Genomic DNA, 27,651 nt, shown 5'->3' on the forward strand with positions numbered 1-27,651 from the left:
CCTGAATGACACAGTCTTGGGTTAGTCAGAATTGGACAAATGAGCAGGTGTATCACTCAACAATGAATATGTATAAAGGTCATCTTGATTTTATTATCAATTTAAAGAAAATATATTAATATTTTATCCCTATAGTTTTTATTCCGAAGTCATTCTATAATTATTAAAGACTATTAACTTTCCTTTACAATACCATTTTTATGATTTTATAACTGCTATTACATAGTTTCAGTTGTTCTACTACTAAAATAAAAGCAGTTTCTTAAGGAATAATTGTAAGGATTGCCTTTTTCTGTGTTGTATACATCTTCCCACTAATGATTTGGGAAAGGCAAGATTATGCTCTCTGAGTTAATTAAAAAAACTCTTTAATTGATGTCATTTGGATAAATTCGGTGAAAATATAAAAGCATGGAAAATGTGACTTTAAAAGTCACTGTAACACCAGTTAGTTACTCAAACATTAAAGTTGAAGTAAAATGTTTTTTTTTAAAATACCCTGTTTTTGAAGAATGATGTATTTGAGGCAAGTCAAGAATGGGAGGTCTGTACTTTCCATTATTTGTATGAGAAAATACAAATTAATTAGTAAATTCTGAGTATTGAGAGGCAAAAGTTCAAAGAACATTGAATTAAGAATCCAGACATCTGGGTTCTGCCATTATTCATTTGTCTGACCTTGAACAAATACTTTATTTTCTGATCTTCTGTTATCAGTACTGCCCAGCAGAACTTTCTGCAATGATGGAAATGTTCTAAATCTATGCTACCAAATAACCAAGCCATTATTGAGCACTAAAATTGTAGCTCCTGCAACTGAAGAACAGAATTTTTATTTAATTTAACTTAAATTCATATAGACATGTGGTTGGTGGCTAACATATTACACAGCAAAATTCTATATAATGAGTTTGAATCAGAAATACTCTGAATGCTTCATTTCAATGTTAATATTTTCAAAGGCATGTTTATGTAATAATATGAATCTGTGTTTTCTTCTATTAGATGTAGTAACATGAATGAACATATATTAAGCACCCTGACTTCATACTCATTCAGATAATATTTTCCCTGATGGAAAAAAATCTATAGTTTTTATTCTTTTGAAATGTGCAAATCACAGCATCTTAAATACTTTTTTTCATTCAGTTAAAAGAAGAATAAACTGCCACCTCAAAGAATAACCCTGAAAATATTCATTAGAACTTTGTGTTAGTCATTCTAATGATTCCCTTTTATGTACCCAAAACTTTTGTATTTTCTCATGCCACATACTTGCTTGTCAAAATCACAATCCTGTGAGAATCTTTACTTTGTATCTGCACAATATATCTGAAGCTGAAGGAAAATGTATAATTGCATTGACAGTTCTTACATTATTTCAAGACCACAACCTCAATAGGACTGTTAATGTTGCAAGTTTATCATACTTGTCTTCTCAAGTCCAATCTTTCTCTTTAGATGATGATTTTACAACTGTTCTCTCCTCAAACCTTCACCATATCTTTCCTGACTCTCACTCTCATATGTTGACTTGCTTTTTCCTGAGAAATTCAAGAAAACCAAAAAGGATTTTCCAATGACTCCTGCCATCACACTTAACCTGTATGCCAGCAGTTGTATCCACAAGTGCTGCCATCTTACATATTACTCCTGGGGAACTATTTGAAGCCAGCCTTCTACTTGTGCATTAGATCCTATCTCTTCACATCTATTCAAGGACATTACCAATATCTTTCTCCTCTGTATCATGAATTATTTTGTTCTGTGTTACATCGTTTTATTAGCATACAGTATACTGTTAACTTGCCAATCTTAAAAAAATAACTATTGATACCACTTACCACTACCTCTGCCAGTAAGTCACATTTCTTGTTTTGTCTTTGCAACAGAATGTCACAGAAGAGTTCTTTGTACCAACTGCCTGAAATTCCTCTCCTCCAAGTCTCTCTCAACATCTACTCCAATAAAACTCTTGCCCCCTGCTGCCCTGACTTCACTTAAATACTTAACATGATGGTCACCAATGATCTCCATAATGCTAAATCCCATGGTCAACTCTCAGTCCACATTTTATTTAACCTATCAACTAATAGGATTTGACAGAGTTGATCATGATTTTTTTTTCCTTGGCAGATTTGCTTGACTCCCCAATCATCACACTCTTAGTTTCCTACAATCCCATTGATTACTCCTTCTCAGACCCCTTCTGTTTCTTCTTCTGATTTTTTTTTTATGTTGAAATGACATAAGGCTCAGACTTTAATCATCTTCTCTTTTCTGTCTACATTCTCATGAGGATATCATCTTATCTTAGAGTCTTAAACTTTCCTGAAATTCATTTTCCACCCTGCACTTGAGTGTTATTATCCAAATGCCTATCACGTGACTCTACTTCAGTGTCTTCTATATATCTACAGGTTAACATGTTGAAAGTTTGAACTGATTTGTCCATTGTCATGTTTCTATACCTATATACATCTTTGCATTTATGATTTTAGAAAAAGACAATATAATGTTTCCCAAAGTATATAAAAACCACTGATATTTTCTCAGAACTTGTTGCATTCACACCTCTCCACCTTGGTTAACTATAACTACATCCTTAGCATTGATCAGGCTAAAATCATCAATTCTTTTTTTCTTATACCAGACTTATATTCTGTCAGGAAATTCTATTGCCTTAACATTCAACATTTATCCATAATTATGTTATTTTTCACTACTACTACTGCTACAACCCTGGTTCATCCTGCCATCATCTCCTGGATTACTGAAATAACCTCCTAACTGGTTGGCTCGTTGTTTTATCCCTGGGCTTCTAGAATCTGTTCTTGACATAGCAGCCAAAGTAACTTAAGTTCTGTTATGCCACTCCTTTCCTCAAATGTTCATTTCACTGAGAACAAGAGCCAGACCCTTACAACGGACAATAATATACACTATCTGGCTTCTCTTTACATCTGAAATGTCTTTCTGCCACTTTTTTCTTTTCTCATTTCTCTCAACCAACAAGATCTCCTTGCTCCTGTTCTTCAAGCTCTCCAGCCACTCTCCCCATTATGACTGCCCCACTGACTGTTCTTTTTATCTGGATATCTCCTGGTTATCTCATGGCCAATGCCCTTATCTCCTTCAAGTTCTTCACAAATGAGCCTTTGTCACCAAGCCTGCCTGACCCCTCTACTTATTATAGCCAAACTTCCACCTACCCACCACATACCCCAGACCCCCCCAACTCTGCCCTATATGTTTCTTCTTCCACATTTTCTATATTTTCTTCAGAATAAGTATTGGTATTATTCATACACATTACATTTTTTTCAAATGCCATTTTCCTTTCTCTTTGAGGAAACATGTACTTTAGAATGATTAATATCTTTCATGATTTATCATTTATTTTCATCAATGTATGGCTTTTTAAAAACTGTAAAACGATGATTTAACTTATCCAGAAGGGATAGTTTTCCCAGAAGACCAAATGTTATCACTTGCTTTCTAATACTGGTAGGTGTTATGGAAAATTTCCCTAGGTAATTAGGAAGTAGATCTTGAGGACCACTTTTACATCCCTTTGTTCTGTATTATATCTTTTTTTATTACCATATAACATACTATCAACTCAATAATCTTAAATGTATCCTATTTACCTGTGAAGACATTTTCATCAGTTGATAGATATTTTATATTCATACTTTAGCCTCATTGTATCTATTCACATGCCCAGGGAAAATGTAAAAATATTAAGCAATGAACTGTTCTCTATTGTGCTCATTACAAAAATCTGTTTTTCTCATGTTTTAAACATGAACCATTCTAAATTTCCCATTGTGCATAGACCAGTTGATAAGTCACTTTTGTGTTTCACATTTATACTATTTTGGAATGGCATTCAAGTACAATTTTTAATTGTACCACTTAATTTTTTTAAACTATCTTTTCAAGTGCTTTTGAACTCATTGGTGTACTGTACATGGTCGGATTATGTATAGGGCTTTCCAGTTTTTTTTTTTATTTCTTTCCCTGAAAAAAGGAGAGAAAATAACAAGGGAAAATAATACATAAACTTCCATTAATTTGTCACTGGTTCAATTAGATGCTTTCTTTTATAATAATGTTTGGGTATATGAGTCAGAAAGCCTTATCAATTATTCCTTGGGTACAAGATATTAGCTATAATTAAGGAGGGAAATACAATTTAAAATTAACAGATAGTAGTGTTTATTGAACAAACTATGCCATGCATAGAACACCACCATGCCTAACACCTTCTTACTCTAGCCTACCCCATCAACCTGTCTTTCTCTTTTTCCAGTATTTCACTTTTCTTTGTAGCTCCTATATTTACCTCATGTTACAAGTTTATTGTATACCCATCAATAGAATGCTTTTTATTTTAGTTTTTTCCTTCATCTGCCTCCTCTACCTCTGCCTCCTTCTTTTCTCTCTTTCTCTTTTATGGTCTGGTGATCAAACCCAGGAAAATGGGCATGCTAGGTGAGTGTTTTACCCCTGAGCTATATCCATAGCTCTTAGGATGTCTTTTCTTGCTTACCTTTGCAACTCCAGCGTTAATAACAATGAATGACACACATTAGGCACAGAATATACATTAATGGAAAGAATAAATAAATAAATGCCCATTACCTCATTTAATTCGCTCAGTGATACTATAAGATAGGTATTATTGTTACCACCAATAAATAGAGGAGGGAACTAAATCTTTAGGAGGCTAGATAACTTTTCAGAGGTCAAGCAGACTATAAGTCATACAACCTGTGTTCTTAGCCACTCTGCTTATTGCTTTACTGTTATTTGCAATTAACACCTGGAATTAAAACAAAACAAAACAAACAACAAAAACAAAAACTTCCTGCAGGAAAAGAGGAAGATTCCTGCTGTACCAAATGGAACAGCAGCTCATGGGGAACCTGAGCCTCATGGGGGACATAATGGACCTGAACTCCAGCGAACTGGAAGGTGAGTGAAAATCACTTGTATGGGACTTCAAGGAGCAAATGATATATCATTCTTGTCTGTCAGGAATTGTTATTTTGAGATCTAATTTATTTCATACTTTTAGTACTATTTGGGGGTGAAAATGTCAATTATTTGATTTCTCTGAAGTTACTAATGATTATCATTAGTGTTAAATCAGAACAATGGATACACCATCTCATTTTATCTTACCTAATCTTTCATATGTGCATATGCATTCACAGATCCTGTGAATGAATAAGAAAACTGTCAATTGACTCTTCCAAAAGAGCTTGTTGAAAGCTTCAAGTTCAAGATGGAGATGAAACTAAATACCAATAATTCAGTCTTGTAGACCTTATCTCATTAAATGCAAGCAGGATGTATATAATGGTACTTGTTATTTTTATGGCTGTGATTTGAAAGAGCTATATGATTTATTTTTCTAATCACACATCTTTGAAGAGATGAAAGCTTCAATTTATTTCATAAAATGGTGCTTTATGTTTTTTTGACAGCTTGTCTCTCTCCAAGCAATGTGTGAGCAGAAAATCAGAAACCCTTGGGTGGGTCTGTCTTCAGGGAATTTGTGTGTACAGCCTCCACTATAATTAAAGGCAATTGCAAAGGCCCCACAGGACTGGTGCCCCCGCCCCTCAAGGCCATTTTCTGTACTGCTTGCAATGTGTCCTCTAAGCTGGCTTTCCAGTTCCTGACGACTCTGTGCATCTTAATTCTCTTGTGTTCTTTCCCTTCATCTATGTTTTGTCTCTGAGGAAATGTCCTTTAACATCTTCCTTAGGCTCGATACCTAATTTGAGATGGTTTAATTTTTTTTCTTTCTCCCATCAGTGGAAGCTTTGTAACTCATTCTGTTCACTTTCATACTTTCAAATGCAGTCCTTTTATTTTTGGTGGTATTTTTTTCTTTCTCTCTCAGGTGTAACATACCACTTAGCTTAGATTTTTTTCGAGTTCACTTTTCCTTACTGCTTCCTAAATCCTCCCAGGTCACCAATATCCGGTATCTTCGCTTCTCCAGAGTTCTTCCACAGATTCTGTTGCTGACATGACTTGAAGTATCCATTACTCATCTGCTCTCCTGGAGTTGCTGGTGTACATCTGGGCTGCTCTTGCACTGTTCTCTGTAATGAATTCCCACTTCCGGATTTAGATTTTTAATTAAAAATGCTAAAAGCACATTTATTACAGTTATTTAATAGCTAGTCAGACTAATGTATGCTCTAATAACTAATTAATTCGAAGCCAATGGTATAATATAAATAGATATAAATAATATCAAATAGCTATATATTAATTACTAATTAATAGCTTATAACCACCTCAAATTCTTTTTTGGGATTAGGTAGCATATAAATCATAAATGAATGCTTAGTCCAATAGAGTAACGCTGTTTGTGACTTAACAAAGAATTCAGAAATTTTAAAAAATTATTCAAAATTAAATATGCATATATTTTGACAGACACAGGCAGAGGAACCTAAGGTGAGCTTTTAAAAAATTATTCAAAATTAAATATGCATATATTTTGACAGACACAGGCAGAGGAACCTAAGGTGTATAAATTTCACAGACAAGCTTCTCTGAGTTTCCAATGTCCTTTTTTTTCCCTCAATTAAAACTTTATTCTTTTCAACCCTCTTCTGATGGAAGAAATCACTAGGAAAGCAGTAATTCTGTGCTCACATAATCATAAAATAGTTATTAATATGAAACTATTTGTTTACATCAGGTCAAGGAAGTTAGAGAAAATAGTCAAATTTTCAGTAATTCTGAATATATACATCTTCCAAGGCCAACTAGAATTTACTTCTCAAGAGAACAATTACTTTTGAGATGATTCTAAGACTGCCAAATGAATAATCCTATTCATAAAATGAATAACAAAAGTTTGACATTTTTGTATGATCCAAGTATATTTAGCATACTGACATAACTTTGGAATATAATGAGGTTTTTCACCATAAATTTTCATGTGGGAACTTCAATGTGGTTTTACTCAGTTTACTATCACATCTTTATTCCATGAAGCACACAGATCTTTCAGCAATCAATGTTAAGTCTGAATATCATTATTAAATTTCAAAGAATTAAAATACCTAACATTAATGTTTATTAGTGTTCTCATTCCTAATAGAGTAAAAAATATAGTTCTCAAACTTTAAGCATCATTTCATAATTTAATAGATCCTTGCCAAAATTTTTTTATTAAGTGTTCCAGTGTGGGTTTGGGGTATATTTGTATGGAATTATACCTACTGGGATCTTGATAGATGTTGGGACATGTTCAGGCAATAGTGGATCAAAATTATATTTATCCAGTTCAGTTATTATCAGTTTGTCCTTTAGTTTCCTAAAAATACCAACAAGCCTTGAATCTATCTGTCTCTATTAAGTATTGCTGTTATGCACAACACAAGGCCATTTAGATGTCTGTTTGGAACATTATGTGGTGAGGGACTTTTTATTTTTATTTTTTTCCAGAGAGACTAGGTAAGTGAAGCCATGGTAAAACGCTGCATTTTCTCTCTAAGGTGATGTTCAGTATTGGTGTGTACAAAAGTCAGTTAACCCTCCCTCCCTTCACTTCTGTTATGTTAAATGGAATGTAAGCAATTACAAAATATTGCCAATGTTTGAGAGTGGTAGGCCTGAGTTTAGAATGGAGTAGGTTGATATAGAAATGGCACAGAGAGTAGAGTAATCCTTGAATCCCAATATTTGAATGTTGATTGATGAATAGCCTTGAAAGAGTCTTGGATTTTTAGCTTTTGACACAGTATTTGGTTAAGAATTGAGATAACATAGTGGTGCAAAGCCATCCCTATAGATCATGATAACATAACGTAGCAGGTTATTGTGGGTCTCAACTCTGCTGATGGAAAACGTATACTGTGGCCTGGCAACAAAGCAAGTGAGCACTTCTATAATTTTTTTTTTTATATATTTGGGTTTCACTATTGTGTTTCCCCCCATGTCCTAGGATTTTTGGGGGACTTATCTTAGATATCAAAAGAAAAGCTCCATTCTTCTGGAGTGACTTCAGAGATGCTTTCAGCCTGCAGTGCTTAGCATCTTTTCTGTTTCTCTACTGCGCCTGTATGTCTCCTGTCATCACATTTGGAGGACTGCTGGGAGAAGCAACTGAAGGTCGTATAGTATGTATTATGTTTTCTCTGAACTTTGAAACTTGATTTGTTTGTAAGATTGATAGTAAGATAAGTGAGCCTTTAATATTGGATTCTGATATAAGGAGAAATTTAAAGTGTGGTGTGACTAATAAAACTCATATATGACTTTTCTGGACAAGTAGTGGGGAACTGGTAAACTAGGAATAGTGTATCTCAGAATAACTAATTCTGAGTCCTACATGAGATTTCTGTCTGATCCCCTTGATCCCTGTCCCCAGTACCAGGCCAGTTTTAAGCTCTGGTTCTTACCTCTCAAGTCCATTTCTAATATATCTGAGCCATGTTTCTGTCTAGACACTATTTCTAAATATGTTCAAACTTTCTGTGAGGTAAGAGACAAGTGAGGCAGGAAGGTAGAGAGGACACTTCCCATTTGTTACCATTCATTTTTGCCCCTCTTGGCTCATTCCCATGCTCCTATCCTACCTTCTGCCCAGAGTTGCCAGGCTTCGCAAAGTGAAGAAAAAAAGAATGAACCTGTGTATTTTAAACATTTCCTAACTAGTTTCAATGGCCACCTGTACATCTTAGGTAATGGAAACATTTATATCTTTACACAGAGTGCAATCGAATCTCTCTTTGGAGCATCCATGACCGGGATAGCCTATTCTCTCTTTGGTGGACAACCTCTTACCATATTAGGCAGTACAGGACCAGTTTTGGTGTTTGAAAAGATTTTGTTTAAATTTTGCAAGTAAGTGTTACATACTCTGACCGTCAGTCCCTCTCTTTTTCTTTAGTGTGTTTATTCTTCTCCTAACATCAATTTTGAAGGTCTGTTGAGAAAGTTGGAAGCAGCTGAGTTGATCCAGTTTGTCATTTCTGTCTCAGTGGAAACAGAGGGAAAGTCAAAGGCTTATGCATATTGTTTTATAATGTTAATAAAAACTAAGATTCAGTTCTAAGCACTGAGGAACCTCTTTTAGTTTTGTCCCTGAGTTGTTCCCTTTAGACAGAGTCTTCAGTTTCATTACTGGGGATATGAAGCTTATTGAATTAGGCTTATTTCTACTTATTTAAAATGGTGGCAGGCTGTAAAATGACCTTCTTCCCACTATTATTTCCTTTTGTTCCTCCTAGAGAATATGGGCTATCATACTTATCTTTAAGAGCCAGTATTGGACTTTGGACTGCAACATTATGTATCATACTTGTGGCCACTGATGCCAGTTCCCTCGTCTGCTATATCACCCGGTTTACTGAAGAAGCTTTTGCTTCTCTGATTTGTATCATTTTCATTTATGAGGCTCTAGAGAAGCTGTTTGAACTCAGTGAAGCATATCCAATCAACATGCATAATGATTTGGAACTGCTGACACAATATGCGTAAGTACCATTTGCCCTGTTGTCTGTGGAACTTTTCTTTTCACAAATATTGTCATTGTTATAATATGAGGAACTTACTCATCAGAAGCTATGCCTTAAATTGATTCATGACCTACATCCTGGACTTTCAGAGTTTAATAGGATTCTAAAAGTCAATTAATTAGTCACTCATCTGATTATTGAGTTTATTATACCATTTCTGCCAAGAATATCTTCTGAAATTTCTATTTCTCAAGTAGTCCCTAAAATAAGTAGATAAGAAAACAAGTCAATTTTAATTTACATTGATTTTGACTTTGGAAAATATGTGTTATTTTGGTTTTCTTTTAAGTTCTTTTCAATGTATTATAACATAGTATTGAAAATCTAAGATTTCAGACATAAAGCAATGAGGTAAAAGAAACTCACTGAATTTGTGTTAGATTGATGTTTGAAAATATGATAAAAATGTAAGTGAAAATCACTGAAATGAATTATTGTAGTATATGGCATTCGTGGTAGAAATACTCCGGAATTACTCACTGAATTATATTATCGTTGAGGATTAAAGATGAGATTGTACCTATTGCTCTTTCTAGTTTTGTTATACCAGCAGTTGGAATTTTCTCAGATTGTTCCTGTAGAGTATATGTGGCCATTAAATAACTCTTTCATTTAATTCTAGAATTTTCTATTGCACTTACATATAGATTTGTATACAGCAAGTATTTGAAGCAATATATTCTTTCTGAGACACTTATAACTTCTGCATCAATCACCAGTATTTTTCCTTTGAACTGCTTAGATGTGGCCTCAAGTTTCTTGAGTCTTTATTTACTACTAGTTGTTGAATGTTATAATTTTGTTAAGAATGATCTAATGATACAATTATCTAATGATACAGTGTTGAAAATAAAATGGTTCTTTAACTTTTTCTTGGTTTTTAGAGATAAATTAAACAATGCATGCATCCCTATTTTTAGACAAGAACCAAAGGGGTAAAGTAAAATAACTTTCCAATAAAAATAAATAAAATAGTATGAATAGTATTAAGAAGGGAATAAGAGTAGGTGTCTGGGACACTCAGAAAGAGGCAGATTGTAAGAGCAATTAACCAGAACCAGGGATAAAATTGATACATGCCTTTTCATTTATCTTTACTTAAAAAGAGAGCAGTATACCTGATTCTAGTTATCTTTGTTGGGATATTAAATTCTTTCCAGTAGGATTTTTTCAAACTGATACAGGTACTATGCTAGGTGCTGGGGAAATCATGAAAAAAGATATTCTGTCCTGCAGGAGTTTCCAGTTTACAAGGCACCAGAGACAGATAACATGATGAGATGAGTGCTGTGTTAAGACATTGGTGCAGAATGCTGTGGTACTACCTCAGAAGAGTATCTCACCCAGATTTGGGGTTCAGAAAAGCCTTTCTAGAGGAAGTCCATAGAATAAAAAAAATCAATAGGGGTTAGAAAGAGCCGAGGAATAGGGCAGGAAAGTGGTTCAGACAGAGTGCGTGAATGTTCGAGATTCACTGAAGCTTTAAAATATTTGTCTGAAGTCAGATGGATAGTGGTAAAACACAAAACAAAATCTAGGTTTTATTACTTTGACATAATTTAGTACACCAATCCGAAAAATGAACAAATTAGCACTCCAAAAGAAATGATGTATAACAAATAAAATAGGTAAAAGCAGAATGGTTTTATTTGAAGAGGTGGGAAGGCACCAATTACCCACCCTTCTGGCTGTTCTGTCAGCCTCAGTGGCAGCTTTTCAAGGACTTCAGACTGAGAGACCAGTTTAATATCCCCTTATCTAGAAAAGAGGAAGTTAGAAAAGAAGAATTGAGCCCTGGATAATGTTCACAGCTTGAGGGAAGAAGAATGAAAAAAATTGTAAGTCAATAGATGAAAAAAAAAAAAGTAAGAAGTATCAGAGATGTCAGCTAAAGAGAAAACCACTGGGTGAGGTCAGGTTGTAGAAGGCAAGAGACACAAATGGATGAAAAAATATTCAGATAGGACAGTGGCATGGAGATTAAACATAATAAGAAAAAGGATTTGAAAAGAGATCATTGTTAACATTAAGAAATAGTACTGGATTAAGAGAGGAGGCAGCACAAGAAGGCAGTTAAAGAAATTAAGAAGAGATTAGGTAGAGCCCAGGATGTAGGCACGTGCCTGTATTCCCAGTGGCTCAGGAGGCTGAGACAGGAGGATCAAAAGTTCAAGGCCAGCCTCAGCAACCCAGTGAAGTCTAAAGCAACTTTAGTGGGACCCTGTCTCAAAACAAAACAAAAACAGGAAGGGCTGGGATGTAGCTCAGTGGTTAAGTGCCCTGGGATTAGATTCCCAGTACTAAAAACAAGAATAACAACAAAAAACAGAGGGATTAAGAAGTAAAGAATACATTCATAGGACATTTTGATGTCAAACAAAATGAGAAATAGAATGCCTTCTGGGAAGGACAATGTGATCAGTGAAGGGAACTTCGTGATAGAAGAGTTAGAAAGTGAGAAAATAGAGATAACAGAAAGAAAGAGAGATGATGGAGAGAGAGTGAACAAACATGGGTGAAACCTTCCAGGAATTCAAAAAGGCATGAGATTCAGACAAACAGTGGGGTTAAATAAGACAGATGTTCAGAAGATAATATGAGATGCAAAATAGCTTTATGTGTCTGTGGTCCCTGCCTATCCTGATATTCAGAACAGGAGTGGGCTCCAATATTCATGTTATTTTCAACTCTGCTTTTTAAAAAGGGATCTTTATAAGTTAAAGTTTCACTTGGATCAGTGTGGGCATCTGAAATCTAATTATTTGAAGACTGAGCATGAATGGGTCCTGGTCTGCATCACATTGCCCCTCTTCATCAAAGTTAGGGAGGTAGAAGGAGTGGAGAGACTGGATAAACCTGAGGGGCAGTGAGATTTTCTTGTCATCTGGCACCTGAAATGTTTGTAGCAGAAGTAGAATAATAGGTCTCTCTGGGGAATGTTGTGCTGGCCGATACCCTCACTGTATTGGTTCCTAACTTTGGTTTTTACCCTATGACTTCCTTGCTTCTGATTAAGAATGATGTCACACGTGTGTCATTAGCAATTCATGTTCTGGACTGGACAGATTTTCATATTGTGTACATGCATTTGATCAGGAAATGCCATTACTTGCTTTCTGGAGAAGCAAAATCAATCTTTATTTTTGTTATGTATACATATATTTATTAGTATACTTTTAGTTATGTGCATTAAATAAAATACAAAAGTCATTGCTCATAACACCATTTTAATGTATTGCATACTTGCAGAAAACATTTAATGTTTCATGAAGTTCCTATTACACTTGTAGTTGCTTGCTTGTTCTGACCTTTTCATATTAATAAATTTTAAGTGTCATTATCCTAATGCCCATCTAAAGTTTCTGCTTCAGATGTTGTTGGATTCATGCTTTCACAAATTTTATTAGAAAAAAATTATTAGAAAATGTTATAGCCTGAACATACTATATCTGAGATTGCAATTTTTGTAAACTGAATATACCTATAATTGTATATATAAGCTCTAATATGTCATATGTTTTATTGAGGTGTAAGATATTGGGGGAAAAGCCATCATGTTCAGGATCTGCATTTCAGATATTCTTTGTAAATGGGCCTGCTATATGCAGATTTCCTTAAATTCATAGTTTACCAATCAAATAACAAAATGTTTTTGATTTGTAAAAAAAAATACTTTTCTAGTTCCTCTGGCATCTTAACCTCATAATGTGATAATATGTAGACCTTACATTTGAAGATGCACACTTTCCTTTCATTGTGCCAAAAGCAAGTGTCAAGATAATCTATTTAGTTTTGAGAATATATATATTATACCAGACGATCAAACTGAATATGTCAAGTTAGAAATAAGTAATGAGTTTAAGTGAATAATTTTTCTTCTTTGCTTTGATTTTTTTCAGAAATGGCAAAAATAGAATAAAATGTTCTGCTTGTGTAAGATGAAATGTTCCTTCAGTGTATAATAATAATCTAAAGTTCTCAAATATGGCTAGTTAAAGAAAGATTAAGGATATATGGATGTTTTGCAAATGGTTGGGTCAAAGCAAAGTGCAAGGTCTATTACTCTAGTTTCCATATACATGTAGATTAGAGTTAAATAAAATATAACAATTATCAAGATGTCAAAGGAGTGATCTCACTACTATGTGATGTGCTATTTTTTTTCCTCTCTTGTTTTCTCCAATACTTTATTCAGCCCTCTACATAATCCAGGATAGTGATCTGTTTTGAATAAATGATGATATTTAATATCCGTTTTCTCTTCTCCAAGTAGATTTGAGTCTCCTGTAAAGTACAAAACATGTAACAATTTTATACCCCATATTACTAGCATAATACTATTGACATGGTCAAGTGATGCTTAATACATATTTATTAACTAATCATGTTGCAAAATAGTTGACATAACCTGGCCTGTCTTGTTGGACAAGTAAAGACAATTGTGCTAGTTTACATTATCTTTAGTATTATCATAAAAATTTCATCCAGAAACTTTGAATAAATTTGACAGATTATGAGATTCTTAATATGAAATAAAGATGTATAAACCTATATCAGAAAGTTAGTTCTGATTGAAAATTTGGACAAGGTGCCAATATGATGGAGAAATCATCTGGGAGAACCCAGTGAAGCAGGACTAAAATTTGCAGTACTTCAAAAACTGATCAGGGATCGGGAAGAAAGAACATGAAAGAGAAGTTTTTATGGCTCATGGACCTTTTAGGACTTGAAAAATAAAAAGTAAAAAAATAAAGCATAAAGTACATTTAGGGTAACCTCTGCACTTCAACTTTCTAAAATCACATTTTTAGATGTATATCAACTAAATTAATTCAGAATGGTTTGCAGCATAATTTATAATTATATCGTTATGTGTTTGAGTAATGTCTATGTGCCTTCACTAGTTTGATCCCCATAATGGCAGGCCCAGGACTACTATGTGCACCTTTGCGTTCTCTACCTGCAAAACAATTAGCACATATGATATGAGCATGTTTATTCATGTTTTTACATTTCTGAACATGCTTCTTAAGCTTGATATACATATTGACATAAAGTTTTTCCCCCTCCAAAAAAGCTAAATTTAAGAAGGTTGATTATCTGATGCCTTAAAATCAAATAAATAAGTACACTGAGTAAACAAACCTCTAACAACCAACTTCATTCTTGATAGAACTTCAGGACTTCTTGCTCCTATCCAATTATGATTTAGTACACATTAATCAACATTTTGCCATCTCCCCACCACCCATACACACTCTACCTAGCCTCTGGTAACACTATTCTACTCTCCACTTCAATGACATCAACTGTTTCAGACTCCACGTAAGAGTGAGATCAAGCAGTACTTGTCTCTTTCTATGCCTGGTTTATTTTACTTAACATAATGACCTTTAGTTCTATTCCTGTTGTCACAAAGAACTTTCTCTTTCATGGCTGAACAATATTCTATTGTATATACATATCACATTTTCTTTATCTATTCATTAGTTTATGGACATTAAGTTGTCTTCATGTCTTGGCTCTTGTGAATCATGTTGTAATAATCATGGCAGTGCATATGTCTTTTAGACAGACTGGTTTTATTTCTTTTGGATACATACCCAGTAGTGAGATTGCTGGATCATATGGTACTTGTGCTTTTGATTTTTCAAAGAACCTGCATATTGTTTTCTACAACATCTGTACTAATTTACCCTCTCATTTACTGTATGAAAGGATTCTTTTTTCTCCACATCAACTATTATTTTTAGTTTTTTTGATAATAGCCATTCTTACTGGGGTGAGATTACATCTCATTTTGGTTTTGTTTTGCATTTCCCTAATGATTTTTTACTGCTAAGAATTTTTCTTGTATCTATTCACATTTGTATTGTTTTCTTTGGGGAAAAAACATCTATTTAGATCTATTGTGCATTTTTCATTGGATTATGTGTTTGTTTCGATATTGAGTCGTTTGAGTTCTTTACTGGTATTAACATCTTGTCAGATGGGTAGTTTGCAAACATTTTTTCCCATTCTATAGATTATCTCTTCACTCTGTTGATTGTTTTTTGCTGCCCCAAAGCTTTTCAGATTGATGAATTCTATTTTCGCTCTCATTTACTGTGCTTTGGGGATCTTATCCAAAAAACACTTGCCCGTTTCCATGCCCTGAAGCATTTCTCAGTTTTCTTCTAGGAGGCTCATAGTTTCAGGTCTGATATTTAGATATTTAGTTCATTTTGAGTTGGTTTTTTCATATGATGAGGGATAGAGGTTCTAGTTACATTCTTTTGCATTAAGTATTACATGAACTCAATCTTATTTTAATGATAAATCTTGTTTCCAATAGCAGTGTATCCAGCAGAGTAGTTTATATTCACTGTTTCAGTGATACTGTCCCTAATTTTTTTTTTATCTTTTTGTCTATCCGCTTCCAGAAAGGTAGAATACTGATAGCCTTTGTCAAATTTACTCTTTAGATCCATTTTCAATTACTGTTTTCCTTCTATATTACTATAGTTTTGAATTATAGATTTTAAATATAATTATCTACTAGTATTTCTTATTCTTGTTAAATATCAACAAAAAGGCAGTAATTTACATGAATATCCAATGTTGAAAGGAGAATGCTAAGCAGGAATCAGTGATTTCCTGATTTATTGCATAAAGATATACTGAATGGCTAAAATATAGAACCATATTTTGGTAAGATGTGATGATGGTTCTCAGAGGTGACAGTCTATGAAGTACTGACCCAATTTCTCTTTGCTTCTTGAATTGACCTAGATTTAAGGATATATTCTGAAATATTTAAAGTGAAATGGAATAATATTTTAATTTACATTAAAATACCTCAGCACAGACACTGTGAGAATGTGTATGTTAGTCATGGGCAGCTATGCTCTGAACAAAGTACAGCTAGTGTTAAAGCAAAAGCTGTACTCTAGCAAAAGCTCCTACAAACCCTGTGGCTGTTAGCCACATCTCAGCCAACAATGAGGTTCTGCTGAATGTCAAAAATGGATTTCTGTGGACATAATTACTGACTTGTTAGTCAGTATTACTGAAATGTACTGGTCAAATTAAAGGTAATCCAGATAACATGGATTGGCTACGATATCCCTGCTCCTGCCAAAAAAGGATATAAAACTCTAGTTAGTAAATTGTGTAGTCTCAACTCCTACGGGGGGTACTCAAGACCTGATTTGTACTCAAGACCTGATCCTGTGTCCAGCCATCTTTGGCAACGGCCACCTACTGAGAACAGTACCTGAGTCCTGAGTATGGAGCACTGTCACATCATCCTTGAATGAACTTTTCATGCAAGATGAAGTCAAAGTACCTAAAATAGAAAAAGTGGAGATTCAATTAGCTGATAAAAGAAGTTATAGGAAGGTTTTTTGCCTTTATTTTTCAGGAAAGTTTGTTTAATATATGTCTTTGGGCATTACTGGAAAATAAAAACAAACCTGTATTCCTCATCCTTACCTTTGTGAGATACATTGGGGCATAATTTTTGAGTCTATCCGACTTTTTAGTATTTCTTTCAACTGCTGGAATTTAAAATTTTCTTTTAAAGCACTGTTTCTGAACCATAAAGTAAAGCAATTTAAATCGTCAACACAGTTTATTTTTTAAAAGCAAGTATTTGTAATAAAAATATTCATACAACAATTTCACTGGATTTTTATATCCTTAAAATTCATTGTAAATGAAAAACAGAACAAATAATGAAAGTCTATAGATAGTTGACAGATTAGATAGAAATATGTAGTTATAAGAGTTATGAACCATTGCTGTGGTAATTATCTAGCTATTTATTTATAAAGTATCAGTTAAAATAAATTCAGACCTCATATTTTAATTTCAAAGAAAATAGTACTTTTTATTTTCAAAGTCCCTTTGATTATTTTACTTTATATTTACTGAAATCTTGTGGAGCAGATAAGGCCTGTCTTATGGAACAGGTTTTAATGACTTATGATTTACTGATAATTAAATGAAGCACAGTGAAAACTCAGTTTTTTAATGTAATTTTTTTTCTAATTAGATGGCATGATCTCTTTCCATTAATGAACTTTATCTTACCTGTTGATTGGGCAAATTGCCACAGATTCTTTATGAAATTAATGTAATGCCAATATTGGTACTTTGTATAAAATTTGATAATTTCATTCAAAGTAACTGCCATTCCTACTGGGACATTTCTAGCAAATTTTTCTTGTTCATGGAAAATGTGGATGCATTATACATACATTCATCTTGGCTTTGCTGGATGTTTCAAGTGTCACAGCTACAACCTGATTGTATTAGTCATGTTTAGAGACATTTCAATAACTTCTATTAGTGGAAGAAACATTTATATTTAACTATGGAAATTAATATTTTAATTGCTCTGAACACTATATTTACTAGATATTTATAGAACCAGTCAAATTCAGGTAGCTTAAATTTTTTTATAAAATGCCATTTTTATAACATAGGGTGTTATATTCTTTATAATATAAGTTTATGTGTTTTATATTTGTTGTAACATAGAGGAAAATATCATATAAATACATATTGTATATATATTTATACAATTCTGTAAAAGAAAGACATTTATATTATAGCTCTCAGTTGCAAGTACAACATTTTAATATGCTAATCACCAAATTACTAATACTTTTTCTCCAAGACTATTCAAATATCATGTGAAGTGTCACAAAATATGTTCTAAAAATGAATGGTCATTGGCAGTATCAATAAAGTTTGTGTACAGGCCAGTTCTCTTCTACTCATCCCATTATGTCACTCATTTCTTCATTACATAGGAGTCTTCACAGTCTATCAGAACTTTCTCTAGAATTGATTGAGGCTAGTTTTATTTCTTCCAAAATTTTTCGCATTGTGATATCTAAATAAATAAATAGTCCATGGTAGAATTTTCTTTTCAATTATAAAAGAAGACTTTAAGGGGCTAGCAGGGATGTTCCTACCCATTCTGAAATCATATAACTAAGTATTAGGGGATGAATTAAGCCCCCTCCCCATTTTTGGTGTCCTAATCCAATCTGACTGGTGTTCTTCTAAGAAGAGGAAATCTGGACTTACTAAGAAACTCTATAGATGTGTTTGCACAGAGAAAAGACCATGTAAGGACACAGCAAGAAGGCAGTCCTCTGCTTAACTTGGAGAGAGGTTTCAGAGCAAACCAATCCAGATAATACCTTGATCTTCGATTTCTAAGTCTCCAGAACTGTGAGAAAATAAGCTTCTGTCTTTTAAGCCACCAAGTCCATATTATTTTGTTTTGGAGGATATAGCAAACAATTCACTGAATAAATACTTATATTTGAGTCCTATTTATGTTTGGAGTTCTGAGAGGAAACTCTTACAGGCTTTTCCTTCTTTTAGCTCTTCAGACTTCAGACTAATAAATACAGATTTATTCTTGACTACTTTCTCTCACATATTCAGATTACCCAGAAGATTCTAATGGCTCAATATGCAGAATTCAGACACTTTCTTTTTTTACTGCCCTTTCTTCATATATATATATATATATATATATATATATATATTTTTTTTTTTGGTCTAGATTATAGCAATTGCCTTCTAACAGCCGTCTCCAATTTTATATGTGGGACAAGACTAACCTCAAGACTGGGCTCCACAAAGCAGACTAGCCTCTCAAAGCAGACAGAATCATTCTTTTGAAACCCAGAACAGATCACTCTGCTTCTCAAAGCCCACTGCTAGCTTCCTGTGACCTGCAGGGTACTGCCCCACCTGTCCCCTTTGCTTCTCCTGCTTTACCTGCTGCTCCAGACATGCTTGCTCAACCTCCTTGGGCGTTTCTGCCTGTAGGCCTGCACATTGTCTATCCTATTTTTTTGGTCTGGAATGTCTTTCCTCAGATTCCTATGTGGCTTCTTTTTTTCCCTTTCTTCAAAATCATGCACTTTTTGATCTAAAATTTCAACACCTCTCCCGCCCTGTCCTAATGTATTATACAATTTACTTATGTTTTTAAAGTAAAGATTATTGAAATATCATTAGGTAAAATAAAGTTAGCCCATTTTAAGTGTGCCCTTAAATGAGTTTTAACAAATGAATATGACAGTAATTGATGTATGTTAGAGTCTGTAAACAAGTCAGGATGGCGCCTGGTATTTTGCCAGAGGGAGTGGTTTGTGAAGTAACGCCAGCGAGCCATTAAGTGTGGAGATTTCTTATTGGTTGACTGCTGTATCTAGCTTATTTTAATTAAGATAAGCTGTGTGGAATGTATAAATACCCCTCCTGTCCTACAATAAACGGCTCCTACTCCTGCTGTATCAATCTATACAAGTTGCTCGTCACCCCCCGGTTATTTTACTGCAGCCGGACTGCGGCAGATGTACAAAACATTTTCCAAAAATATTTTGTTATGGGTCCTTACTTCATGGCATTATATGTATAATAAATATTTAATTATAGTTGACCTATGTGCTCTCACATAAAGGTATAGGGTGCCCAGAGGTGTAGAGTAGAAAATATTGCCAGAGTTATGTATTTAGAGGCTAAGGAGAAGATGTGCCATTTGTATGGAAATGAAATTCAAATGAGAGAGTTCATGAATTTAATGGAGCTAGTATGTTTGTTTTTAGTATTAGCTGGTTGTGGCAGTGTTTTACAAAGTTATGTGACATTTTTAAAAAGCTAAAGCTAGTTTTCTCATGATATGATACAGCTGTACATCAGAATGATGTCTTAAAAAGTATAACTGAAATGGAGTAAATCAAATGCCATGCAAGTATGATTTTGTCAAAATGAACTCAACTTATATGTATAGCTATAATGCTGTAATAAAAAAAGTATAGGTACTTAGCAAATCCACTCAAAGAATACAATCTGAAATATGGAAATAGGTGTTTTTGTAAAATGCTTGACACTGTATTATTTAAATAGTAATCTGAATAGAACAAATTAATGTTTAATAATAGATGAATAAGTAAACTACGTTGCATGTTATTAAAAAGAAAAATGTATGCTTATAAAAATATTTTGAAACTATACATAAGAAGAACTACTGAAAGAAATATACCAAAAAATATAGTAGTCATGATGGAACACCATCAGAGATTTATTTTTCTTTTTTTATTTTAATATATATTCTGTAGTGTGGTTTTGTTATTCTTTGTAATTCAAAGTACTTTTTGAAACAAAACAAAATCATCTTAAAGCTATGTTTGACTTTACAGATAGGTCATGATTTTCTGATTTTATGCCTTATATTCATACCTAACTTGCTACACAGCACTCTGGAAGCTAATTTAGTCAATAAAGAGGCTTGAAAAAAAAAATGAATCACGAACCATTACTGTTCAGTGCACACAGGAAGGTACTATTAATAACCACAAAGGCAAAAGGAGAGCATCTGCAACCCGCGGACTAAAATTAGTAATAGTGTTGAAGGGAGTTTTACCAAACCGCATTTCCAGAAGGCAGCCGCAGGCTTCTCTTGTGTAAGGAAGACTGATCACCTCCATTAGCCTAGAAACAAAAGCAAAGACTTCTGGATGAGGGCATTTAATTATAATGTTTATCTAATCACTCTACAGCCATTTAGATAAACAAGATGGCTTAGAGCACATGCTTTTCTGTGGGTAGTAAAGGGTAGCAGAGGATGTTTTTGGTAAAAAGTGCATTTTAAGCCAAGTGATCCAATATCACAAGTAAAAATTATTGGCATTTTAAATTGGTGTTTATAAAAAATGTGGAGAAGTAAAATAAAGTAAAATCAGTGAAGTACAGATACTGCCCTTTCTGCCTTATAATCAATGGTAACTGTAATGTTTAATGATGATACCTAACACCTAATTGTAAGGGTCCGGTGAAACGTCGGAGAAGGAAAGACCACACGAGACTAGCTTCATGCAATGGCAAGGGGGATTTTTTTATTAGGGATCCGTTCCAACGCGTTGGGACTCTGTGCTCACTCAAGAAGGGAGAGCAGCCCAGAGCCCAGAGCAGAGGTCAAGCAGAGCTTAAGTACACTTTTTGGAGAGGGCGGTGGGCTTTGCATACATCAGAACAAATCATCATGAGGCGCGGGGAAATTGAACAACAATTCTGATACATGATTAGTCCATTCATTGGCGGGAACAGTTTGGGCAGGGGTGATTGGTCACTTCTAAGTGGGGTACACATTCAAACTGATTGGTTCTGGGACCTGGATGCCTACGTGCCATGTTACCTGGAGCCCTTAGCTATTAAACAACCAGGGAATCAATGGAGATATTTACTGAGCAGGTCCTGCATTGTCCTAACAACTTTACAGACATTACAGGTTCCGGGGATAGCAGGGGAATTGTTTACTTTTTAGCCCAGGCCTTGCAATCTAGAAGCTTTACAATGCCCTAGTCTTTTACACTTTAACTCAGACTTTTGCAGCTTAGAATCAGCTTAGAAATTTTACCTTTACATAATCAATATGTATTTTCACCTGTATTAACTTGTTTATCCTCATAATAACCCTGTAAAGTAGACTACTGTCATTTCACCTCTTTATAGATAAATCAAAGCATAGAATGCTTAAATTACTTGTACAAAATCACTTAGTTGAATGAACATAAGAAATTTGGTTGGATGCCCTGGTATCCTAAGTGACAGTATGCACCTAAAGAGTGTGTGTGTGTGTGTGTGTGTGTGTGTGTGTGTGTGTGTGTTAATTCTTCTATCATATTGTGAGAATCACTAGAAATTATTTTGGATGAGATTAGCAGAAGAACTTTATCTGAACTCAAACTCCATCTTTTCATGTGTTATTTCTAATGTACTTTTCTTCCTTTTTTATAGTTGGAATTAGAATAATTTGGACCAAGTTTTATTGGTACAGAAAATGATAGAAAATGATATTTTTCTCATTTCATTTTTAATTTATAGAGTCAGAATATCTGCTTCTCGTGTTTAAAAACATAAGAACTAAACAGTCAGGACCCTTCTTTGGGCTACCAAGGATTGGCAGAGAGATCTTTTTAAACTTTACACACAATCATACAGCCTCTGAGAACTGTCCACTGATTCCAGTTATCAGATATGTTGACTCAGGAAGGAACAGTGGCTTTCTTGGCTATCCTTGATGTCTGTGATATACAAAGTAAATATTTTAGATGAAAACATATTTTTCCAATTTGGAATTGACTTACAAATGAGGAAAGTTATTTGCCAGAGAGAGTCCTGATAAAGGCGTAAATAACCCACATCCACTTGAACACCTAGCTCTGCAAAAATGTCTCTCCTATGAGATTGCCATTTTTACATGGTATTTGTAGCTTAGCACTTTCATTGAGTCACAGTTAAAGTGTAAGAGTAAATACACAGCCAGGAATGCAGTTACACATTATGCCCTTTTATCCACTAGCATTTATGATTACTTTGGACAGCAGAGAACATGGCCTGAGGAATGGTACACATGACAAACCAGGTGAAAGGAAAGCCATATCACCATATCACCAGGTTTAAATGGGGTTAAGAGAAATAGGACACTGGACATCAGGACTGAGGAGGGTGGGGGTGGAATAGTTGTCTTGATATGAAGGCAAGGCTACATGGTGCTTTGGAGGACACATAGGTCCTGAAAAACAAAACAAGGAGAAACACATAGCACAATGTAGGTTGCTTCATTTGTTTCGAGTCTCCTCACTTTCTGACTATACTGCTAGAAATGGCACCAAGTCACATCTAGAAGCATCATATTATAGCTGAAAGAGCAGGAGTTATAGGGTCAAAGAGACGCATTCAAATCTAATTCTATCAGCACAGGCTTTTGGATAAGTTACCAAATATTTAGGTTTTCCCATCAATATCATATGGAAATTAAATTATTAGCCTAGAAAACATAAAGTGGGTGCAATATGGCGGAGGAGCCTGAGTCGGTGTTGCAACTCCCTTCAACTGCTGCTGCTGGCGGTGAAGGACTTACGGATGTCTCCCCAGAAACAGCCACTCCAGAGCCCCCATCTTCTGCTGCAGTCTCGCCGGGGACAGAGGAGCCTTCAGGCGACACCAAGAAAAAAATTGACATCCTACTGAAGGCTGTGGGAGACACCCCTATAATGAAAACAAAGAAGTGGGCTGTAGAGCGAACCCGAACCATCCAAGGACTTCATCAAGAAGTTCCTTAAACTTGTGGCCTCGGAACAGTTGTTTATTTATGTGAATCAGTCCTTTGCTCCTTCCCCAGACCAGGAAGTCGGGACCCTCTATGAGTGTTTTGGCAGTGATGGTAACCTGGTCCTACATTACTGCAAATCTCAGGCCTGGGGACGAGCCACAGAGAAAAACAGCTTGCTACTCAAGATGATGTTTTCACAGAGGAAATGGCTCCATAAAGTTCTTATGCTGTGACGAGACTTAACAGATATCAACTACTCAGCATGTGTCTACTGTAACTCATATTTATACATAAGAAAACCTCTGTAGAGTGAATAGACTAACAAAAATATGATTTGTGTTAATACACAAGTATTCATAAAAGATTGACATCACAGTATGCCTGTTACTCCTGCCTATTACTACCATTGTTTCAGATCTGCCTCCAAGATTGAGAAGATTGAAACTACATGAACTTTCATTACCAGTTTTCAAAATGATTGAAATTGTTTACTTATAGAACTAGCACTCTGCTTATTTCTTTCATGGTAAAAATTAATTTACTAATAGGTTTTTCTATTTCTTTTTAACTCATTCAAGGAAACGTCAGGGGTATAAGAGGTTTATATTTTTTCTGTTGAATTACCTTGTCAAACCAAGTTGCATTGACCTCTTAGCTGAATACCTTACATAGTCCATTAGAGGGCAGTCCAGCTGATAAAAGGGGTTTGGTTAATCCGGTTCTACATCTTTGCCAGGTGAAAGGAAATAAGACTTTTCTTGTTAATTTCTGGCCAATATGTAGCCAAGAAAGCAAGTATGTTGACAAACTGGAAGACGTTGAGAAAATAATCACAATTTAATTATGCTGGGAAACAGAAACAATTTTACAAATTCTAGACAAAATGAGTTTTATAGGATTTTTTTTTTTTGGTACTATCATTTAAGATTGAGTCCCAGTGTTGTCCTGCTTTATCACTTATTTAAACAATGTCCAAAGAACTTGCTGAGTAAACCTAAAATCATTGTGTACTTCATATTATATTCAGATTGAAAGTATTCAAAGAATAATTGTAAAAAAACAGCCTCAAATTTTATGTATATGTCATGCCTTGACTAAAAGAGTACCATTTTTACTGGTGTGGTTAGACTGCTCATTGCTTGAAGTGAGATTTAACTTTTTTTTCTTTTGCACTTTATTTATCATGCATAATATTTAAAGCCATTCCATAAATGGAATAGAATGTTCAAACAGGTTTTGTGACATGTACTATAATTTCAAGTGTTTGTTTTCAAAGATAATATGGTAGGAAGGATGTGATTTTTATGAAAGTACTTGAGCTACACTTACATCCTTTAAATCCCAGAGTGCACTTTATGGCTAGGGTTCAGCCACATATTAGCATGAGGATATGCTAAATAATAATTCACTTTACAGTGAAGAAATTGCTATTCAGTTCTCATTTTCTGCCTAAGAATGTGAATTCTTGATTTCCCTTATACCTATGACCCTTTATAATAAATGAATATGGCTAATAGCAGTGGAAAATTATTGACAGGTTAAATTGTACAAAATTATGAGAAATGTGTATATATGTTGAAAGATGGAAATAAATTTTCAAGTCAAAAAAAAGAAAACATAAAGTGCCTCCTATCATGCATATAGCTATATGCATGACTTATTTATATGTACAGATAGTAGCTACAGAAATCATATGTATGTGTATGTGTGTATACCCATTTGCACATGGGTGTATTCATTTTTACTATAGTGCTGTCTTTATCCCTTATTATGTTTCCTCTACAATAAACTGGCCATATTTTCTCTCTTTTACATTTTAGTCATCTCTTAGTATCCTTGGGCGATTGGTTCTAGGACCTCTTACAAATACTAAAATCCGCCGATGCTCAACTCCTTCACATAAAATGGCATGATATTTACATATAACCTACTTGCATTCTCCTGTATTTTTCAAATCATCTCTGTAACATATAGAATACCTGATACAATGTAAATGCTATGTGAGTAGTTATTATACTGTATTCTTTAGGGAAAAATAGCAAGGAAAAAATGTCTGTAAGTGTTCAGTTACAGAGGCAGTCCCCATCCCCAGAATATTTTCAATCCATGGCTAAACTAAATCTGTGGATGCAGAACCTGTTTTATGGAGGGCTCACTGTATATATTTACTTTGAAGCAAAGCAAAGAGAGTGCTAGCACATTACAGAAAGCACTAGGGTTCCTTTTATGTTACAACAAGATGAAAGTTGAGTTTTATATTTTGTACAAGACTAAAGAATGAACCAGAAAATAGTAGTGATGATAAGCATGATGATGTCAGGCATAGTTCCAGAGGTACCTACATGTTACTTATTTTTCACAACAGTTTTAGTAGGTAAGCTTTTTTGTCTCCATTTCACACATGAGGAAACAGATTTAGAGTGGTTAAGTAAGTTGCCCATGGTCTCAGTCAGTAAATGATAGAGCTGTCTAGTACAAAATCCTGTGTTCTGTGACTATGTACAACCAATCTGGCACTTGGGCACAACTTGCATTCATCAACGTCTATTAGGCTAGTAATAGACATCACCAGTGTCTTTGTTTCCCTTCTGCTGACACAGGCCAGTGCAGCTGATTGTAGCAGCTACAGCCTGTGTATTCCATTCCTTTAAACCCCTTGTCACCAACTTCCTCACTCCTCTGGCCTCTGATACCCATCAACAAGTGAGCCCAGCTGGAGAATCCTCTAATATCCCTTAATGAAAGCAAGAACCATGCCTGTCCATCTTGCCCAGATCAAGTAGAGTTTCTCAAAATAATAGACCCTCTACTCTGAGAAGCATGAAAGAATGGTGGAAAAGCAAAAACAGCCAAACTTCCTGATATGGATGATGAAGAGAGATTGTGGCTAAGGCACACAGAGGTTTACCAAGTATAAATTGTAAAATTTTCCCCACAGCTATAATCTTAGCAATAGTGGTTAGGTTATACAGTTATATCAAAACAACTAAAACAGGATTCCAGTGAAATTTCATGTTTTGTACTATACGTGGATTATCTTGGAGCCCAACCACCATTTACAAAATGTTTCTCTTATAAAATGAATTCTGAATGGCAAAATAGCAGGAATATGAATGAATTTTTGGAAAACAAACTATTCATTAATTGAGGTTCATGTAGAAGGCCATACTTTTGTTAGTTATCTTTGCTTATATTCTCTTCTCAATAGGTTTTAAAGTTATAAATAACATGTGGTCAGAAATTGTATTTTCATATGACAGCAGAATGCATTACAATTCTTATTACACATATACAGCACAATTTTTCATATCTCTGGTTGTATACAAAGTATATTCACACCATTTTTTGTCTTCATACATGTACTTTGAATAATAATGATCATCAGATTCCACCAGCATTTATAACCCCATGCCCCTCCCTTCCCCTCCACCCCTGTGCCCTATCTAGAGATCGTCTATTCCTCCCATGCTTCGTCTCCCTATCCCACTATGGATTAGCCTCCTTTTATCAAAGAAAACATTCGGCTTTTGTTTTTATGGGGATTGGGCTAACTTCACTTATTATTATCTTCTCCAACTCCATACATTTACCTGCAAATACCATGATTTTATTCTCTTTTATTGCTGAGTAATATTCTATTGTGTACATATGCCACATTTTTTTATCCATTCATGTATTGAAGGTCATCTAGGTTGGTTCCCCCTCACACATCAGATAGAGCACTAATCTCTAGGATATATAAAGAACTCAAAAAGCTAAGCACCAAAAAAACAAATAACCTAATCAATAAATGGTCTAAGGACTTAAACAGACACTTATCAGAAGAGGATATACAATCAATCAACAAAATATATGAAAAAATGTTCATCATCATTAGTATTTAGAGAAATGCAAATCAAAACCACTCTAAGATTTCATCTCACTCCAAAAATTGTAATTTATATGGCATAAAAATACAACTGTTCTCAA

General features: G+C 34.5%; 1 protein-coding gene and 1 pseudogene across 5 annotated transcripts in view; both read left to right on the forward strand.

The window, feature by feature from the left end:
• Positions 1-27,651, forward strand: part of SLC4A10 (solute carrier family 4 member 10) — a gene marked incomplete at its 5' end in the record, with an annotated part of 301,407 nt that overhangs the window by 232,002 nt on the left and 41,754 nt on the right. For all 4 annotated transcript variants that reach the window (XM_081262039.1, XM_081262041.1, XM_081262040.1 and 1 more), the window contains 4 exons: positions 4,880-4,980; positions 7,982-8,156; positions 8,750-8,883; positions 9,270-9,515. In XM_081262039.1, coding sequence (XP_081118165.1) covers positions 4,880-4,980; positions 7,982-8,156; positions 8,750-8,883; positions 9,270-9,515 — 656 coding nt within the window. The remainder of the gene's footprint in view (positions 1-4,879; positions 4,981-7,981; positions 8,157-8,749; positions 8,884-9,269; positions 9,516-27,651) is intronic.
• LOC308631107 (ubiquitin-like protein ATG12) lies at positions 23,423-23,958 on the forward strand (annotated as a pseudogene). The gene has a single exon. The product of its transcript is annotated as a ubiquitin-like protein ATG12 (transcript).

The sequence above is a fragment of the Spermophilus citellus genome (genome assembly GCF_964194105.1).
Source record: "Spermophilus citellus genome assembly, chromosome: 11".
Lineage (NCBI taxonomy): Eukaryota > Metazoa > Chordata > Mammalia > Rodentia > Sciuridae > Spermophilus > Spermophilus citellus.